Source organism: Argentina silus (genome assembly GCF_951799395.1).
Source record: "Argentina silus genome assembly, chromosome: 14".
In the NCBI taxonomy this organism is placed as follows: Eukaryota; Metazoa; Chordata; class Actinopteri; order Argentiniformes; family Argentinidae; genus Argentina; species Argentina silus.
In genome coordinates, this window is record NC_139668.1 from 1551328 (window position 1) to 1565712 (window position 14385).

General features: G+C 41.3%; 1 protein-coding gene across 1 annotated transcript in view; it reads left to right on the forward strand.

The window, feature by feature from the left end:
* The first annotated feature begins 861 nt into the window (after positions 1-861).
* ahr2 (aryl hydrocarbon receptor 2) overlaps positions 862-14385 on the forward strand; it is a 65170-nt gene continuing 51646 nt past the window's right edge. The window contains exons 1-2 of the mRNA XM_083685201.1: positions 862-1231; positions 10162-10349. Coding sequence (XP_083541327.1) covers positions 1173-1231; positions 10162-10349 — 247 coding nt within the window. The 5' untranslated portion in view covers positions 862-1172. The remainder of the gene's footprint in view (positions 1232-10161; positions 10350-14385) is intronic.

Sequence of the window (14385 nt, forward strand, 5' to 3'; positions counted from 1 at the left end):
GCTCAAACGTTGTGTCAATATAAAATCTAATTCATCTCATCAATTAAATTGATTTGATCAAATGAATGTAAGTTAAATGAAAAAGGTGAAAAGGTGGAGGTATTCCTAGTTTACAATGGCTCAATCAATCAATCAATCAATCAATCAAATTACACAGTATGGTGAAGTATAAAGTCTTAAAGACATACAAATACTACATTTGGACTGAGAAATGTGGACTGATAGTTAGACACATTATAATGTGACATCTTTCCCTAATGATAATCATTAGACATAATCTGTACCAGATTATTTTGTAGAGATCTCTCTTTTTACGTTTAAATAGAGCATTGATGAGACTTATTATTATTGAATTATTTTTCATCATTCTGAATCCATACCAATATGGCAAAAAAAAAAAAAGATAGTCCAGAGGAACATGTAATGCATAAACTGAACATCCCTTTAAAAGTTTCAAACTTTACACCTACTGTAGCCTACACAACGTTTCTTAATCAATGGAAGTCATGTATGAAACATTGTAAAACTGAAAAACTGAAAAATCAATAAATTAATAAAGATTATAAAAATAAAAAAAGACAATACTAATCAGTGTCCCATCAAAGAGTGAACTGAAAACTTTGGAGGGTATTACAGTATTATACTAATTAGATAATGTGTTGCGGAATGTCTAGTAATAAACCTAGTGAATATGTAAAATATTGAAATGTTAAAGGCAGAGTACAGTATGTGGTCATATCAGTCCACCTTAAATGTTGCTCTTTTTCTGATTCCCTCAGAACGCTTCGCACCAATAGAAAGGAGGCCACTGTACCTGCTGTCTACAATCAGACAAAGTCAGGATTGGTTTGACTAGCAACCCAAACAGCCATTCAGTTCGCAACTGGAGTGTGTTTAGAGTCACTAAAGTACTGTGACAGCTAATTTCGGTCTAACCAGTGATTACCACATCTACCGTGGAGTATGAAAAGTTTCTGAAACTTTTATCAGAAGGGATTCTTCCGGAGCAGAGTTAAGACTGGCCGTATGAAGATAAATTGTCGGTGGTCTCGTCGTGGATTTTTTTGACTCTTGAGATTTTTGTCATCGTGTTTCTTCGAAAATTGTCTGCAAGAATAATCGAAGTCTAAGGATAGCTGCGTTCATAAGACTTTGGTAGTGAGAGGTCCATCATGTTGGGGAATGTATCGCTCTACGCGGCGAAGAAACGGAAGAAGCCTGTTCAGAAAATGTAAGCAATATATCACTATCAAGTTCAAGTTCAAGGATACTTTGTGGAAAAATAACAACGATATGAGTCTTTTTATGAGTAGGTACAGTATAAGTAAAAACTAATTTCAATAGGAACCTTTGTAATAACACTATAAGTCAAGTTATGAAATAGAAAAGATACAACAAAAACAGTACCCATATTCAGTTGTAGCAGTTTTTTTTCTCCAAAATATACATTTGGAAAGTTAGCTGTTATTGTAGGTGCACATACTGTAATGAATCTTAAACTAATTTGCCGATCGATGTTTATGAAACAATTCAAATGTGTTATAAAGTTTTTCATGTACACTCTAAATAGACATGGAATGAAAATGCTTTTGGTTTTGCGCCATGCGTTATGGGACATTTTCAATAATGTAGGCTATTGTTTTTATAGTAGACGCAGGCCGGTTTATGTACAGTATATCTAATTATGTTATATTTATTAGACTAGTCTATATATGCCGCAGTTACCAATAGTTGTTTTAATGCCTCAAGTTCGAGGTTTACGTTAAGAGTGTGTAGTATGGTCTGACTGGACATAGTAGGTACTCTTGTATTAATCGTATTCAAGTTGAGAGTTGAGTGTGCTCTCACGCAATGCTTACAGGAGGGAGGGGGAGAGGGGGAGCTGGCCCAAAGTTTGGTAATCTGATACACTTTTTTTCTAATAATGAGAACACATTTTTGTTTAAAAAATATTTCCGCAAATTAACATATTTTTAAGCCACGCAAACAGCAGTGAGTTACGCTACTGCGGTCAAGGGCAGACGTGCTAGTATACTGTAGATGCAGGCTATTATGTTACTGCATGCTGTAGAATTACGAATAATGCATACATCACACGTGTGAATGCCTATCACTGTTACTGTAATATATAGACGTGGACGAGCACTTAAATATTATTTTATATGTGCACGAGATGAATTGCATCGTGTGTGTGTGTGTGTGTGTGTGTGTGTGTGTGTGTGTGTGTGTGTGTGTGTGTGTGATTGAGTGTGTGAAAGTCTCTTGTCATAAGCTATTATGATTGTGCCTGACATGTGTAGTGTTATGCTACATCAGTTAGAAGACATACAAAGCCATACTATATACAAAGCCAGAAAGGGCTGTTTGAGGAGTATACCGTAGACTATTGATGTTTTTGCGTGTCAAGCCAACCCTACATGCATATGTGAAAACACCCCTCTCACTTGGATGGTTGGAACAATGTACATGTGTACATTGTGCACTGTGGCCTTTAGAGGTTGTCTTTATGGAAGATTGATGACAACCCAGAGGAGGGGCAATATCGAGTATAGCCTTGTATCTATAGTAAGCTTATTCTCACTCCACAATGATATCATTGTCTGCAGACCTCAGCTCAGTATTTTAGGAGACATTCCTCAAAAAAACATGTCTTGTCACTTCTCTTACTTCATAGTTTGTGGGTTTTCACCTAGGAAAGAATGCCTACTGTATTTGTTGTGGGAAAAATGATTCACAATCCTTTGTAAATGGGAACCATTCAGAACCCAGTGTTTTGTTGGAAACATTCTATTGTCTTAAGAGACATGCGGTCGAACCCACATGCAATTCTGGGTACCATATGATTTTTCATGTTGATACTAATCATCCTATATCAAGGAATTTTCCCTGTGTGACTTAAAATGGTGCCACCAAGTACCCTGTTCAGTAACCAGCACGCTTAGAGAAGACAGAGGGCCAAGCCCTAGCTCCACACAGACTCCTCTACCCCTGTCACTTGTTGGCAGTAATGTAACATGGCTGCATTCACAAACTTCACCAAAAGCTAATTATGAGAACGCTTACCACAGTGAGCTGGTGAGTGGATTATTCTTGGCAGCAAGGTCAATGGATTAATATGGCTTTGATGGCCATGAGAGAGGGCATGCTACCTTTGTACAGCTTAAAGGAACACTTCAGACCTATTCACAGGTAAAGGGAAAGAATGTTAAAGAGTTTTTTCCCCTTGAAACTTAAAGCTGTCTTTTGTTCAGGGGCTGTTGTCACACCGACACAGACAAGGCGCCTTTGTAAGGCAAAGGAGTCTTTTGCAAGGAGATCTCTATGCTTTGCCAAAATACATTGAACAGATAAAAAACACTACACCTTTATTGTTTTAAGCTGACTGTGAGGTGGCTGTGATTGTGAGAGATGGGAAAGAATGCTGCGGATAGCCTCAGTTTTAATTTCAGATGTGTTTTGTTCTGGTGTATCAGAAACAGATGTTCATGAGTTCTCTAAGAGGTTATCGGGAGACAGTGACCTTAGCAACCCCCACTGTCTTCAGTTGTGCACAGTCATAGTAATAATACAACATTTCAATATGGCATGTTTGGGAAGGATTGAAACCATCGATAGTAATCTCTCTTAACACTTAGAATTGGATTTGTGAAGCAACTTTTTTTATTTTTTATTTGTGAAGCAATGTGATAATAATAAGAAGAGCAGTATTAGATAAACTAGTGGCACAATCAGAGTTAGGAATTTGATAGAGGACTGGACTAACTGTAGAGAGAGAGGAGAGGGGAGGACTAGAGTGGTGCTAAGATTGTGGCGTAATGTAGAAATGTGCATTTGAAGAGGCATACGTTTGTCTGCCCTGCATGGGCCAGCTTGACAAGCGTCTTAGCTTCTCATGACAAAAATGACAAAATGACAATCAAGGAAGCTCCAGGAAATATGTGTGCTAGCGGTGCAGCCAATGGTACAGCCATGAAGATGTCGATCGACTCACTCCTAACAACCTGCTCGGCCTAAAAGTGACTGCAGCCCTCAACCTTCTGCAGAATCCTCACTGTGATCTGTAAGAGATGAATCTGCAGAGACACAGAGCAGCAACAATAACAATCAATAATCCAACACTTAAGATACATGAAATGATGATTTGATGTATTTGAATACCTCAGGCAGCATCAGGTCAAACATAAAGCCAACAGACATCTGGACCTGTGCAGTACATTTATGGGTTGGCCCTCTTAATCCTATCCATGAGGTTTTCTGCGTGGGGTTCTTGCAGAGTTGTATGAAATCACTTTGACTTATGCGCCTCTCTCTGTGAGTGCCTGGACAAAGGATTTTGCCACTGTAGCATACTCTTCTCTCTGACTGTGCCCTGAACAATCTCCTGTCGTACACTGTAATAGGCAAGGGTACGCCCTATTAGTAAATTCAAGGGTTATATTGTCAGTTTAGCCATTTTGTCTGTAATTTTTCTTATTACCTTAATCTCATCATCTCTGATGATAAGTGCCATGAAGGGCTAGAAATACATTTGTTATGAAAAAAATACAAAATCAATTGTGTCCTACATGTGTTTATTGTAATAAACAAATTATAATGTTGTTTTGAAGAGTGGGCTTCTACTCATACCTGTCGTATGACGTGTGCTTCACAGCATATGCTGCAAATTATGAGGCAGATTCCACCGTAGGTACTGTAACACAGCTCATTCTGATACAGGGTCTGTGTTTTGGGCAGGAGATCACAAGTCTCAAGGTCTGATAAACATGAGTACAATAAATAATAGTTTGGTGGCATTCACTCCAAACTATTGGCAACTATTGGTGGACTGCAGCTATAAACTATAACATTATACAACCCCAAAATCCCCCCAAAAATGTTATTTTCTTTTTTAAAAGACATATGCTAATTTACGATCTATAAAGCTAGCTCGATATAAACGCATAATAGCTTAATTAAACCCCTAAACACCCCATTTCATACACTGCTTTTTGTCTTTCACGTTGTAACATTTGGGTGATGCATACTTTTTTTTTTTTTTTTTTTTTAACTAGGTCTGTAACCCAATACTCTACTTTTTCACCCAGGGCTTACCCAACGGCCTTTCAGCTGTAACTCAAACCAGAAGTTTGGACCTAAATTAGACTTTCCCAGAAAATAAGTGAAACTGACGGCATCTAAAAGGGCCTAGGGGACAAAAGACTGCATTCATCCCATTTCTGTGTGCCTTGAGATTGACTCCATGTTGGAAAACTCACATACTGTAGAGGAGCCGGTGTCTGACAATTGTAGACTTGGGGTCGAGGATGACTCAGGTCCTGCTTCCAGTCGCTTTGCATTGTGATGCATTGTTGATATTTTACAATAACCTTACCTCTGAACCAGAAACTGACACATTATCTTATCATGAACTATGTTGGAATTGTTTGAAATGCTCCTCTCATGCTAGCTACTAAGCAATGGATAATCATGATAATACAGTACAATTGAACTTGTTATATACCTAGTTTTTGAAGTGACTTGAAGTTTGCAATGAATTGACTATAGTAATTGACAGTTATTGTGTTAATTTGCAAAAAGAATGCAATATACAGTGCCCACCATTAGTATTTAGCTCTATACTCCAACAGTTTGGATTTGAAATCAAACAATTACTATGAGGTTAAAGTAGAGATTCTCAGCTTTAATTCAATGTTTTCTTTTTTCAGATTGGTTTGGATTTAGAAATTACAACCCTTTTTATACATAGTCCCCCTATTTCTAAGCACCAAAAGTATTGGAAAATTGGCTTGACAGGAGTTTCTGGTTAGTCAGGTGTGTTTCATCACATCATTTGTGCAGGCATAAGAGAGATGTCAATGTCTAGTATTGATTCTAGCCTTTGTTTTCCTTCAGCATGAGGACCAAAGGGAAGTCATTGAAAGTCAAGGAAGCCATTATGAGGCTGAAATGTCAACCAGTAAATCAGTCAGAAACATAGCCAAAACCTTAGACTCACCAAAATCAACAGTTTGTAACATCATTAAGAAAGAAAGAAAGCACTTGTGAGCTTAGCAATTGTAAATGGGCTGGTAGGCCAAGAAAAACTTTTACAGTGGATGAGTGGATGAACAATAATTAAGAAAAAATAATAATAATTGTCCCACAAATCAGGAACACTCTCCAGGAGGTAGGTGTGAATGTGTCAGAGACTACCATCCACAGAAAATGTCACCAGCCGAACTACAGAGGCTTCACTGCAAGGTGCAAACCACTAGCTATCCTCAAAAAGGATGGTCAGGTTACAGTTTGATAATAAGTACCTAAAAAGCCTGCAGCAGTCTGGAAAACGGTCTTGTGGACAGATAAGATGAATATTATCATGTACCAGAGTGATTGCAAGGCTAAAAAAAGGATCTGCCCAAGATTTACAGCATACCACCTCATCTGTGAAACATGTTGGAAGGGGTGAATGGTTTGAGCATGTATAGCTGCCATGAGAACTGGCTAACTTGTCTGGCTAACTTGCTGTTAGCAGTAACATCATCAAATTACAGCAGCAGCAGAATGTATTCTGAAGTGTACAAAAACATCTTGTCTGCACAAGTACATGCCAATGCCTCCAAATTCATTGGATAGCGCTTCATCATGCAATAAGACAATGAACCCAACACACTGCCATAGCAACTAGGGAGTTTTTCAGGGCCAAAAAGTGGAAAGTTATTGACTAGCCAAGTCAATATTCAGATTTAAATCTAATTGAACATGCATTTCATTTTCTGGTGATAAGATTTTAGGCAAAAAGACCTAAAAACAAACAACAACTGAAGATGGCTGCAGTACAGGCCTGGCAGAGCAGCACCAAAAAATATACCCAGTGTCTGGTGAGGGCAATGGGTCGCAGGCATCAGGCAGTTATTGCATGCAAAGTATTGTTGACCAAATACTAAACATGAGTACTTTATTTGGACAATATATGATTTTTTCAATATATTTGAAGCCCTGAAATAGAGGGAGTATGTTTAAAAAATGTTGTACTTTCTAAATGGTGAAATCTGAAAGAAAAGAAACATTGAGTTAAAGCTTTGACCCCATAGTAGTTGTTCAAATCCAAACTGTTGGTGTATGGAGCTAAAACAAGACATAATGCTTCCTCTTTCCAATATTTATGGAGGGCACTGTATTTTCAAGGGAATATACCAGGGAGTGAAATGTCTGCATGGATTTGGTTCTATGGTTACAGGTAGATACCCAAGCATGATGATGCTGCTGCAAAAGCTACTTCATGGTTACAGACATACAGGTTGATTTTCAAAGCGTATGTTCGCATTTTCCTGCGCTTATGTATTGAGAAGCTGTTTTCAAAGATAGCAAAAAGAGGTGGGCACGCCTTATTTAAATTTTCACTCATTTCACTCATATAATTTTACAATAGGGTATAACTTGGAATGGGGGGAAATCCATGTCAGAAGATGTAACCTTAAATGAAATCACCATTTGCTAGACATAAAACAAAGATTTACTTCAAAGTGGGAAAATTAGTGCATAATCAAAAGAAAAAATCTAAAACAAATAAAAAAGAAAGGTTGCTGATTTCAAACAAAGAGTGAAGATAAACATTCAATACGCTCCCATGAAAGCGGCACCGGTGGGGGACTGGCAGGTGAGTGAAACCCTGAATAATAAGAGCCACCTTTAATATGTTTTTTTTTCACTTCATATAATATGGTTTGGACCCTTTAGTTGATTATAGCCTTAATATGTTGTTTTGTTTTTAAGATGAACCATCATCATCTACTAATCACACCAGTGATGAGTCCGATCCATCCCTCCTGTGCTCCATTGAAGATTGTCTCAAAACCAAAAGCAAATTTTACTGAATAGTGATGTCTATTTTCAGATTACTTGATCATCGGTAGCATCTAAAGCATCTACAAAACTGTAACGAGTCCTATATATTGTATTTTCTTGTTAATGTCTTTGTCTGGCCATAAAGCAATTGAAATACCATTTTCCACAAGGATGGTGCGCCATATCCTGCCCTGATGCAACTTTTCCAAAGGCGTATGTGCATATATCTTTTGAAAATCAAGGCGTGAGGTGCAAATATTGTATGAACATATTTTGTAAAGATGACACACCCATATCTATCTGCGAGCCAGGCGCAGGTGGAGTGCAGAGGTGTTTGCACATCATATCATCACTTTTGAGTGCAAGTCAGGTTCAAACCTCAGATGACACTTGCGTATCTGCTTGCTGCTTTAGAGTTTTGGTGGCCTAGGCAGAGATCAGTCTGATTGGTGGAGGCTGTGGTCAGGATGACTTCATTGTTAAATGAATTCCACTGACCTCTGTTGTGTAACAATGGTCTTCTATCTTGTAGGCTATCTGGGTTCGGTCAGATAGTTTCAGACATTGACAACATAGCAGGTGTGAAAGCCCCCTTGATGCTGAGAAAGGCAAGCAGAAATAATTATATAATAATAATAATATTATATAATAATAATAAGAAATATTAGGCTACTGTTTTTAGGACATTATACTGAAAGATGATAAAACATGTGTTGGTTGATCTAATGTGATCAATTGTTGGGCTTTATTTTACCCTCAATTTACCTCAATGATTGCACGCCGACATGAGGCCATGTCCCTGCTTGAGGCTCCAGGCAATTGCCTTGGTTTGCCTTACGTAATGTCACTCATCATGACTCTCTAAGTATTCTTGACAGGATGCTGTGCCTCATTACACATTAATGGAATGTGTCTAGACGATGACTTGTGTTTTTGGAAACTGACATTGAGAAGGCTGCTTATACTTTCAAAAACAGGAGAAGGGAACTTGAAAGCAGAGGAAATTTCAATCCTCAAACATTTGGTAAACCATACAGTGCTTTCGGAAAGTATTCAGACCCCTTCACCTTTTCCACATTTTGTTGTGTGTTATAGATTCAATTTAAAATGGATTAAATTAAAATAATTTGCCATCAATCCACACACAATACCCCAGAATGACAAAGCAAAAACAGGTTTTTAGATATTTCAGAAAATATATTAAAATTGAAATACAGAAATACCTCATGTACATAAGTATTCAGACCCTTTGACACTCTTAAAATTAGCTAAGATGCTTAAATGTCATCAACAAATCACTCAATAAGTTTGAATTGAGTCCATCTTAATGCAAGGATATTAGTTCATGTAATTTTGGAATTAATATCTTTGTTTTTATAGGGTCTCTGATTTGCATAGAAATCAATTACACACTGTGTGGATCAGGTAGTCATTACAAACAGAGCAAATGGAGAGGAACAAAACTGCTCAGGAATGCGACCCTGAAGCCTGGGGAGACTTACAAAAATCTACAAAGTTGAATGGTGGAGAGAAAAAAGCACAGTCGACATCAGTCACTCTACAAAATTGGTCTATAACCAAGTGGCTAAAAAGACTCCCTTAATGGAAAATAATCTATCTCATATCCATAATTGCGTTTGCAACAATGAATTTAAGTGATACAGCAAAGAAAGTGGCGGAAATGTGTTTATTTGGTTTTACTACAAAGCATTAACTTTGGTGCAAATCCAGCACATGCAATGCAGTTTCCGCACCATCTCTTGTGTGAAGAATAGTGGTAGCTGCATCAAGTTATGGGTATGTTTGTCACTGGCAGGGACTGGGGAGTTTGTCAGGATCAAGAGGAAATTATTAAATTTGCTTAGTTGGTAGTGCAATCCTAATCCACACAGTATGTAATTGATTCCTATGCAAATCAGAGACCCCATAAAAACAAAGATATTAATTCCAAAATGAACTATTATCCTTGCATTAAGATGGACTTAATTCAACTTATTGAGTGGTTTGTTGATGACATTTTTGCATTATAGCTAATTTTAAGAGTGACATAGCAAAGGGTCTGAATACGTATGTACATGAGGTATTTCTGTATTTCAATTTCAATAAATTTACAGAAATTTCTGAAAATGTGTTTTCGCTTTGTCATTCTGGGGTATTGTGTGTGGATTGATGGCAAATTCTTTTAATTTAATCAATTTTAAATTGAGTCTATAACACAACAAAATGTGGAAAAAGTGAAGGGGTCTGAATACTAATATGACCCTGCGTCAATGACAACCTCCCATCCTTTCAGCATAATGCTCTGTTCTCATCTCAGTGTGTGTCTCTTTACAGTCCTAAACCCCCTTCTTCTGATGGCATCAAGTCAAACCCCTCCAAACGCCACAGGGATCGGCTGAATGGTGAGCTAGATAAGCTGACCAGCCTGCTGCCGTTCTCAGAGGATGTGCGGGCGCGGCTGGACAAACTGTCAGTGCTTCGGCTCAGTGTTGGATACCTGAAGGTCAAGAGCTTCTTCAATGGTGAGTGTCACAGCCTGTGCCTGAGGTATTGGTTTATGAGATCTCTTATCTTCCTTTCCACTGCTCAATGATTTCTTTTATTGTCTACATGGTGTTTGTTGTGTCAAAGGCTGAACAATTGTGTTATGTACTGTATGCTAAAAATCATATTCTGAAAAAGTGCAGTCGCTTCAATGAAAGCCTGTGAGTCATCATGTTATGGTCAGAGCTAAGGAACCCAAGCACAGGACACAGAGACAGGACACGAATATAAAAGAACCGGTTTTAATGAGGGAATGGGGGGAAGGGAGTAGCAGGGTGGAATGGCAAGCAGGGGAGGGTAGAAGGCAGACAGGGCAGGCAGGCAGGTAGACAGGGCGGGCGGGGCACGCAGGCAGGGCAGGAAGGGCAGGTAGACAGGCAGACAAGATTCAAGATTCTTTATTTGTCACGTGCATACAAGTATACAGTGAAATGCAAAAGTGACAGTGCCACAGAGTAGTGCAACAATACAATAAGTTTTAAAATAGAATAAAATAAAAATAGAAGTACCAAAAAATATACTGTATGGACAGTATAAACAATATGAACAGTATAAGCAGTAAGCAATACAAACAGCAGATGGATGAGTAGGTAGGGCAGGTAGGCAGGGCAGGCAGGACAAGTAGACAGGCCAACAGGGCAGGTAGGCAGGGCAGGCTGGCAGGCAGGTAGGCAGGTTGGCAGAAACCGGGAAGGGGTCTTGTAACGACAAACAACGATCTGGCGATGAGTGGATGGGAAGCCAAGGTTTAAATACTGTGAGTAGATGAGGTGATGAACCACAGGTGTGAAGATCGAGCAGGTGGAGAAGATGACGAGACAGATTGCGGGAGCCTGGGCCCACGCCCACACACATACACACACAGACAAACAGAGACAGACAGGAGAGAGAGAGATACTGGCACAGGCTAGGTGGAAGTGGAGAGTGTGACAGTACCCCCCCTCTACGGGCACCACCTGGCGCACACCTGGAACCAGTGGGGTGTGACCAGTGGAAGTCCTGGATAAGGCCCATGTCCAGGATTTGGGAGCTAGGAACCCACGAACGCTCCTCCGGACTGTAACCTTCCCAGTCCGCCAAATATTGAAATCCACAACCCTAATGGCACACATCCAGCAGCCGCCGGACAGTGTAGGCAGGGTGGTCGTCGATCATCCGGGGAGGAGGAGACAGACTTAATTTGAAATACATGAAAGGTGGGGTGAACAAGAAGGGAGGCAGGGAGTTTCAGGTGGACAGCACAGGGGTTGATGATAGACTCAATCACATAGGGACCAACAAAACGGGGAGCCAGCTTCTTGGACACCACCTTGAGGGGCAGATCCTTAGCTAGAAGCCATACCTTCTGCCCAGGGGAGTATGTGGGTGCCAGGGTGTGGTAGCGGTTTGCCTGGTTCTGGGACCTGGGTGGATGCGTGGAGCAGGGCAGTGCGGGCACCCCTCCAGGTCCTCCGGAAGCGGCGCATGTGGGCCTGGACCGACGGAACATCAATGTCCTCCTCCTGCGCAGGAAACAAGGGGGGCTGGTAACCGAGAGAACAGAGGAAGGGGGGCAAACCAGAGGAGGCATTGATTAGGGAGTTATGGGCATACTCGACCCAGGACAGCTGAGAACTCCAGGTGGACGGTTTGGCAGATGTTAAACAATGGAGCGCAGCCTCCATCTCCTGATTGGCCGGCTGACTGTGGCACCCAGGGCCTTGCAAAACGGCTTCCAAATCTGGGAGATGAACTGTGGGCGTCTGTCGGACACGATGTCGGAGGGAATGCCACGAACACGGAAAACGTGGTCCACCATGAGGTCGGCGGTCTCCCTAGCTGAGGGAAGTTTAGGCGAAAAAATGGGCAGCTTTGGAGAAACGATCAATGACTGTGAGAATGGCAGTCTTCCCATCAGACGGAGGGAGACCGGTGACAAAGTCCAGAGCTATATGAGACCAGGGACGACTGGGGACAGGCAGGGGACTGAGAAGACCAGAGCAGGGTTTGGAGGACGTCTTGTTCCGGGCTCAGGTGGTGCAGGCAGCGATGAAGCACCAGACATCCACATCCATGGAGGACCACCAAAACCATTGGCAGAGGAAGGCAAGTGTCCGGTTGATTCAAGGATGACAGGTGAAGCATGTGGAATGAGCCCACTGGAGAACCTGGGAGCGGACATAGTTAGGGACAAACAGGCGACTGGGTGGACCGTTATCTGGGTCAGATTGCTGGCTCTGGGCTTGTCTGACCTGCGACTCAATCTCCCAGGTGAGGGTGGTGACGAAGCAGGTGGGAGGAAGATTGGAAACCGGCTCAGTAGTCCTCTCCTCCCCGGAGAACAGCCGGGACAGGGCGTCTGGCTTGATGTTACAGGAGCCAGGGCAATAACTCTAGCCTAGCTTGGCGGGAGTTCAACCGTTTGGCAGACTGAAAGGTGATGAACCACAGGTGTGAGAAGATGGAGAAGATGACAAGACTGATTGCTGGAGCCTGGCACACCAAAAAAGGAGTCCTATTTTTGGGTTCTCCACCAGCTGAGCAGTTAGAAAAGCCCAACCAGACAAGGATATCAGATGAGGTGTGTTTGCAAACTGTATGTTTTAAAGTAACTTCCTTGGCAACCAGAGATGTGAAATGGAACAAATGGAGACAAGCATTTCCAACTGTGTATCAAGGAGCTAAGCAGTCCAGTGATTCCTTTCTGTGACCGTACTGTTTTGACACCATACAACAGAAGCAGAAGCCTGCTACCTGCAGAGTTTAGATACATGTTGACCTGCAGAATGGCAAGGGATTATATGTCTCTTTTTTAAGAAACTGACATTTCTGAATATTAGATAATTTTTATGTGGTGCAAATCTCTATCAACAGGACAATAAATGAAGACAATCAAAAGACAAAAAAAAAAGAAGACAAAAATAGTCTCTCTTGACCTTTGAAGTCTGAATGTGTCCTGAAAACTTTGTTTTGGTCAACTGCACTGACCTAGTATACACATTTACATGTTAATCATTAGAGTTATCAGTAGAGCTCATGAGTTCTGAAAGGTTTTTGTTGTCACCTGTGATTAACCACCCGACTTGCAACTCGAACGTTGCTGGTTCGATTCGCACTTGGGACACTCATTTTTTTTTGTGTCCTAATTCTTGCTAATTCTTGTTGCTTAAGCTAATATTTGCTAATGCCTTCGCCTGACAACTTACCATCACTTGAAGTTAATGCCTAACGGCCACGCAAGTCGTGATTCACGTGGTCAAGCATACGTAATGATAGGTCGTATTCTGAGGCATGAACAATCAGGACATTCTTACGTATGGGCAATGAGATCAGGTTGCTAGCAGAGGTCAGTAGGGCAAAACTGTTCTCTTCTTCTTCAGAGAGGCAGGGGCAGTGTTTGGAGAGAGTTGGAAGATAGGGCCTGAGCCCTGACCCCACCAACGCCCTACTTCCTTTGCAACCCCTTTGCCCCCTTTCCTTCTTCTGTTCAGCCTTTCCTCTACAGCCTGTGTGAAGTGCAAGTTCACAAAGCCCTCCCTCAAACAAACACAACAGGATCCCAGCGTGTTATTACAACAGTGTCATGTGTTTGTACGGCACGGTGGGAAAGAGGTGCTAAACTATTCACCCAGAAGAAGAAAAAAGGGTTACAACTTCAACTTATACAGCTTTGTATGCTCTATACACATTTCTCTTAGTCGCAGTGTTCATAATCCTCGATCATACCCTGGTCAATGCTCTTGCTCTACTTTGGTGAATCAGGCATAAAGGCTGCAGTCACGGCTGAGCCGTGTGGATGTACGGAGGACTTAGAGAGGAGGAAGTGGCTGGACGCTGCGGCAGGATGTGGAGAAAAAGAGCTCTGTGTCCCACTGGCCCGCTCTCTCTCCCGCTCGGTCTCACTACATTATAGGCACTGGAGGATGGGAAGGAGCTGGAAGGTGTCGATGAGAAAGGCCTTTGGGTTGGGTCCCACGCCACCGATACAAGCGGCACATTGTGTGCCTATTACAGCCCTGCTGTCCCAGACCGGAG